Raw genomic sequence first — 6,813 nt, forward strand, 5'->3', positions numbered from 1 at the left:
ACAGACAACCATTTGCCAGTGCACATAAGCAACTGCTCAGCATACAATACTGACTACTGATGTGCTTTTGTTCTCCGCTCCTTACTAGTAACATCCTGCTCTCTTGTAACTGCTGTTGATGGATTAAGACTAGCAATTGCCCCAAACTTATAGAAACCAAGTCTCACACTTACTTCTGCATTGTAGACTACTCTTCTGTTAATTTCTGGTGCATAGATATACGTGTGCATAGACATATGTGTTCAGTTTATCCAATATAAAACAGCAAGATTGAGAAGATAACCTGAGCCAGCAAAGGTGCCCACACCTGAGGCTGTTGCTCACTTTACACAACAATGTAAAATATACTATTACCTGAATAGCATTATACACTAGGGCGATGGAACAAGGATTGACTTTAACATGCAAGCTGAAAAGAGTCTATTTGAACAATTTATTAGTTTGCCTCTTTTTACAAGTTTAGAAAAAGAATCCCAGGATTTTTCCTCCTGTGTGTTTTCGCCTAGCTTCCTCGTGGTCCATGATGCCAGCTGAAGTTGTCAGCACAATGTACCTATTAAAAGGGTGAGGAAAATACCCGTTATGCTTTATGCTTGATTTCTTACCCATTTGCAAAAGCAGAAAGAAGAATTTAACCTCATCTTTAACAGGCAGCACATTAGAAAAATGTACTACCACAAAAACTAAATGTAAAACTGCTTAACACGTATACGGATTAGAGTCATATGTGACCATTGCCATACTGGTTTGAATCCAGCTAGATCATCGTGCATGCAAAACAACTTACATGAGCACAAAGGAACTTCTCCCTCTTTCCTAACAACAAATCTGCTTCAGAGAGTTAGGGGAAACTCCCAGAGCTGCTATGGGGGAGATGAGTGAGGGGAACCTTGCACAATTAGTTGCATACAACCCACTGATTCTACCCAAAGCAAAAGCTAATGTGCCAGTTAGCAGCTTAAGTACTAGTAGTAGTAGTTCTGGCTTTTGATCCAAAATGTTGAATAGACTCAATGCTATTCGGCATGCGCTTATCTTGCAGTATGAATCTAGCACCAAGGAGCAATAGCTAAGGTAAAACTCAAAGCAATGAAGCAGCCCTAATCACAAGCTTTGGCAACCCAGTTCTACAAAGCTGATACTTACCCAAACTGACGTGAAGGTAGCAGGTTGTTCTGCCACTTTTCCAAATCCTTCAGTTGGACATCAAATCTGGGGCTGATCACACCACACTATCAAGCCAAACAAAGGGGAAAAGACTTAACCATCTTTCTAACGTATTACTTGCAAAGTTCAGAAGTTATTGAACTGAAGGATGTGGCATTAAAATATTTTCAATAAATTTGATAGATGGAACACAGCTGTGCTACCCAATTCAACAGGAAGTGGAACCATGGAAAAGTGCCTGGGAACAACAAGAAATGTTTGTGGGTTCAGGGACTGTGATTTATAGCCAGTTCATACAATCCTGAACAGGATCCAGATGGCACTGTCAGTTAGGCACAGGATGAAACCATCTTGCTTGAGTTAAGCAGGGTCTGAATGGGAGACAAACTGGGAACCCTGCCTAGAACACATCTAAGTTACATGATGGAAGGCAGCATAGATGGCGGCAAGAGAGGCTCTTCTCTGTGGTGGCCCCCAGCTAGTGAAATGACCTCCCTTCTGAAGCCCATATTGTGCCATCACTGAATATTATCACCATCATCATCATCAATTAAATTTATATACCGCCCTATAGCTGAAGGTCTCAGGGCGGTTCACAGAACAATGCGTTTTGATGATAGGCTGAGATACATTTCTTTACCTAGGCCTTTGGATGAGTGCGTATCTTCCCTCCTCCTACTCTGCTGTGTGCTGCAGTTCTGTGCTACTTTTGTTATTCTGATAACTGTGTTTTATTTTACAATTTTAATTACACACTGTTCTTAATTGTTATATTTTGCAGCCCACCCAGCGACCATTTGGCGAAGGGTGGGCTATAAATACAGATAACAAAATAAATAAATTGAAGCGCTGCCTCACACCAACGTACAGGAGCTGAACAAGCACGTGTCAAATGCAAACACTGGTTTTGTCACAAGCCGCAGGGCACAACAGAAACCTTGGCATTATGCTGCTTTGACAGGGCCGACAGAAATGCCAACTTTTCTGCCAAGAGGCAGAGGTGCATGCCAGTCTTCAACTACACTAGGGTTGCGTATTATATGCAAATTGCCTTCTGTGGAGTGTGACAAGCAACTAGCCTTCTTCCCAACTTTTGAAGCAGCAGAGGTGGGTGAGGATTCTCCCGGCAGCTAAGAAGTGATTTTGCCTCCTCCCCACTGCCAATTTGGGGAGGATGGAAGGGAGATGTTCGGCTGCTGTACTAGCAGCAAGGGCCAGACAGCCGCATCCTATGAGGCTTACTTTGGTCAGAATAGAGTACAGTTGTACCTCAGGTTACAAACGCTTCGGGTTACAAACTCCACTAACCCGGAATTAGTACCTCGGGTTGAGAACTTTGCCCCAGGATGAAAATGGCAATCGCGCACCGGCAGCACAAGGCCCCATTAGCATAACCTCAGGTTAAGAACAGTTTCGGGTTAAGAATGGACTTCCAGAACGGATTAAGTTCATAACCTGAGGTACCATGTATACACTTCCAGAGTTAACACTAAATACATTACTTATGGTAAATGAGCCACCATAGCCGCTAGAGGACTGTGAAAATTTGTTTCCCAGGCTTTTTCGACTTGTCTACTCATGTACTATCTGAAACCAGAGGGGCACATTGGTTGCCAGATGTGAATATTGTCATTATTTTCAGCTCTCCTGCCCCACTATAGCTTTCCACCTGATTATTGAAGTAGTGTTGTGCTTGCATTAGGACCAACTGACAAGTCACAAAAATGGTGCGCTTTTGAGTTCTGTGGGACCAAATTTTTCCTCTGACAAGATGTTAAAGAAAGCAAAAAAGGAGGTGGTGGGAAGAGGAAAATGTTGCTGGCACATGGCTACTCCATTTCTGCTTTATTTTGTGATTTTTCTGTTGGTCCCAATGAAGGTCTTGTGAATTTTCTAAATGAAACCAAACAGCTACCGCCATTTTTCTTATTACTTCTAATAAGAAATTTGAAATCATTTATTTCAACAGGAAAGAAGACCGGCTCTGGAGGCCTCAAAAGCACACACACAATTTTGTGATATTCTGTTCTAACCATGGTTTTGTAATGTCTCCTATGAGCCAGCACTGCTAACTTAAACTTTTCAGTAAGAAATGATTCAGAACTTGGGTATGAATAGTTATATAGTTTCATCCTGAATTTGTAATATCAGCCTGTAACTAACAATCAAGTCAAATATTTTGAACACAAAGAAAAAACATGTTTGAAAAACTATCACAATACTCTTTTAAGAGTATAACAATATATGCAGCCCTGTAACAATACTCTTAAAACTTGCAACATTCAGAACACAACACACACATTTAAAATTTGGTATCTAAAAGTGGCATGGAGAAGAAAATATAAATACAAACCATTCCAAAGGTGCAGCTGTAAGCTGCTATGCCCTAACAGATCTGAATATATCAGTTTACCAGCTATTTTCATTCTGGGCCTATTAACATTTGTCCAAGCAATGCTAGGTAAGAAGAAGAAAATAAACTCCAATCTCAGGAAAAACTAAAAACTGAGAAAATAAAAACCCAAGAATCATGTGAATGTATAAATGCACATCTCAATTCAATAACGTAGAAATCAAGTTAGAAACAAAATTATATAAATAGTAAAATAAGAATCTGCCTAATCAGATGTGTGGGTTCAAGGAGTTCAAAAGTCCCTTCACTGACTAGAACCAGCTCTCTATAGTTTCAGGCAAGGAGCCCTTGCCAACTGCACCCAGAGATGCCAGAAAGTGAACCAGGAACCATAGGTTGATCAGAAGAGGCTTCCCAAGACTGATTTCAAAGAGGTCAAGGAGAAAGAAGGGGATCCATTGATGACAGCCACTTAGGTGGCACGCTAAAGGCTGTTCTCCAAGGGTTTTTAAGACAAGCAGAGTAGATGTCTTCCGATTTGCCAGTTTTAAGGCACAATGTTGTCAACTCAAGTGAACCAGCACAGCGGCTGTTGTAGAACATTCAAAGGACCAGAGGACCTTTAAATGATATTCCTTAAACCTCCAGGATTCACAGCTGCTTCTTTTCAAGCCATTCCCATCAAGGACCTCTTAAAGCCATTTGCTTATACCAAAAGTTCCCATTTGGTCAGGCATACAATTATAGGAACAAAACACATTGTCTGAACTGGCCCTAGGACTAAAGGAATTTTTGCCTAAATACATAACCCACCTTCCCTTTATTCCAGCCCACAAAGGGTGAATTTTCCTGTGAAGTGAGGTGAACTTTGATGCAGCTAACAAGTGTATCTTCCAAGATGTAATTCTGGCATTAAGTCCAGTGGGGCTTAAATGGAAGTCAGGTCTTACCTTGTTGAGTCTGCCTGTGAGATTAACGACAATCTTCCCAGCTCTGTGATCGTCAATGATCTCAAATTCACCTATGTAACCTGTGAACCAAAGAAAAGCACTCAGCATATTCAAACCTTTGGACCATTGAAATAGAACTAAAGCAACCCATTCCTCCCCGTTAACTGAACTGCTTGACTATGAGGGTGGGATATATGAGCCAGTGTGGCATAGCAGATACTATTTGACTAGAACTAGGAATGCAGGGATTCAAATCCTTGCTGTGCCATGGAGACTTGGCTTGCATTTGGCAAGTTACTATTTCACACAACCTGTGGCATTCAAAGTGATTCAATTTGCAAATGCAAAACTAATGGCACCTCCCGCTTCTGCCAGAGCACAACTTCCGCTCACATCCCGGAGCAAAGGTTACAACAAGGGGCATCTATTTCTGGGTTAGCGGAGTGCATAACCCGCAGCATTCGTAAGGGGGGTGGTACGTTAACACGAGGTACCACTGTATTGCTGCTTGTTTTGTTTTACAAAGTATGTACATCTAAGGACAGTGCCTTCTTGGCTAAACAATCAGCTAACGATGAGAACAAAAATGGATGGTCCCTGAACCCTCTGGAGGAAGGACGAAGCACAGGTGTGAGAAATAATTTAAAATACTACTTGCACTGTACAGTTTGAAGGAGCAAGTTACTTGGCTTATGGTGAGCTGACCATTTTCATTGCCCCCAACCCCAAGTATGCTGCTTCAACCACAGTCATCTTCAAACAGAACTTTTAAGTAATTAAGCCCAGTTCAACCTATACCCACATCTAACTTTGAATATAATATATTCACTGGCATCTTTCCCAGCCAAGGTAACACTGGAGTTTAAAAGGCCAAAAATCTGAATCTTTCCTGGACTGTTTTACGTATATTCTGTGGACTTACCATGCTTCATCATCACAGTTAAGAACCGGACGATAACTTTCGAGCATGGTCTGATGAGTACTTGACGTTTTCCACGTTTCTCAGCATTGTTGATGCTTTTCAGAGCATCTGCCAGAACGTTCATGCGCACCATGATGCCTGCATGGATAAAATACACAAATTTAAATGATAAGCCCAATTGCTAACATGTATCAGTTTTCTTTCTTCAAATGGTGGCTCACTGGATTGCATCGGGATGTTGGAAGCAGCACAAAACATAGGGAGCTAATTAAAAGAGTAATCAAAACACTTTCTAAACAAATGGCATGTATTATCTGCTGTTACGATGTGCACTGCAACTGCAAATAAATTATTTAGTTCACTAGCCAGTTAAAGCTACAAGCTTTCATTCCTAGGACAAAGCAAGTTAAGAGCAATTCTGCTCTTAAGTTTTGGATAAGGGTAGTAAGTTGATATAATAGCCTTAGTAACTGCCTACAGAAAGGGGTGACTGTCACAGTGAATAAGTAGCAAGTACTGAATTGCAAGGGCACTACACTGTGGGTATTTCCAGAAAAAAATAACTAACTGTTGACTTCTTTTCAAAGAGCTCTAACAACCCAAAATCATAAAAAGTGTAGATTCAGCGCAGCCTTGCAAACAAGTTCACAAGGTACTAAGCTCAAATGCTTACACAGTTACATCTGGTACAGTAGAAGTTTAAACACAAAAAGGATTAATTGCCTCTAATTCTTAAAAACTGCCCAGGTTGGATGCTCTGAAGGATATTCTTACTTAGGAGTTGCAATCAGGAGAGTATTTGCCCAGTGCTGTTCATACACACATGTCCCCCAGTGCAGCACACACAAGCACTTCAAAATTTAAGAGCTGCTTATGCATGAAACAAGATGGTTTTGGGAGACTGTAATAGCTTTTTGTGCGCAATTATCAGGCACTCATTGGGACTACATTAAGCTACCCTGCATCAAGACACAGAGACTAGATTGGACATATCTTCAAAGTCTGTGTTATTATTCGTTTTTAAGTCACATTTCCCCCTAGAAAGACCTTTAACATGTAGTTGCCATGACTACATGGGGGTGAAGAGGAGAGTCCCTTTGTACTCAAAGGGACACATATATTATACTTTGTATTTTCAGAAAAGAAGTCTTATACTGCCTCTGGGGTTCTAAGTCCAAGCAAAGCCCCGAAGAATTATATTCCTTAGCCAGAAAAACACAGACATTGCCAGGATTCCTTAATTTGGGTTAAAACAATTATCATATTTTGACACCTTGAACGAAGTCATATATTCATGTTAAGGACAAGGAGCAACAATGTTCAGGGGCACTACTGAATGCCAGTTGCTGGGGAGTCAAAGTGAGGGAGGCCCATTGCCCTCAAGACCTGCTCAAGACCATCCCAGAAGCATCTCTGAGAAA

General features: G+C 41.1%; 1 protein-coding gene across 1 annotated transcript; it reads right to left on the reverse strand.

The window, feature by feature from the left end:
- Positions 1-419: 419 nt before the first annotated feature.
- RPS15A (ribosomal protein S15a) lies at positions 420-5,551 on the reverse strand. The gene is made up of 4 exons (XM_082200169.1): positions 5,393-5,551; positions 4,471-4,550; positions 1,147-1,232; positions 420-553 (listed from the first exon to the last, which is right to left on the reverse strand). Exons 1-4 carry the CDS (start codon positions 5,523-5,525, stop codon positions 460-462), a joined length of 393 nt encoding a protein of 130 aa, XP_082056295.1. The 5' UTR covers positions 5,526-5,551; the 3' UTR covers positions 420-459.
- Positions 5,552-6,813: the final 1,262 nt, after the last annotated feature.

This window comes from Podarcis vaucheri (genome assembly GCF_965113315.1).
Source record: "Podarcis vaucheri genome assembly, chromosome: 14".
In the NCBI taxonomy this organism is placed as follows: Eukaryota; Metazoa; Chordata; class Lepidosauria; order Squamata; family Lacertidae; genus Podarcis; species Podarcis vaucheri.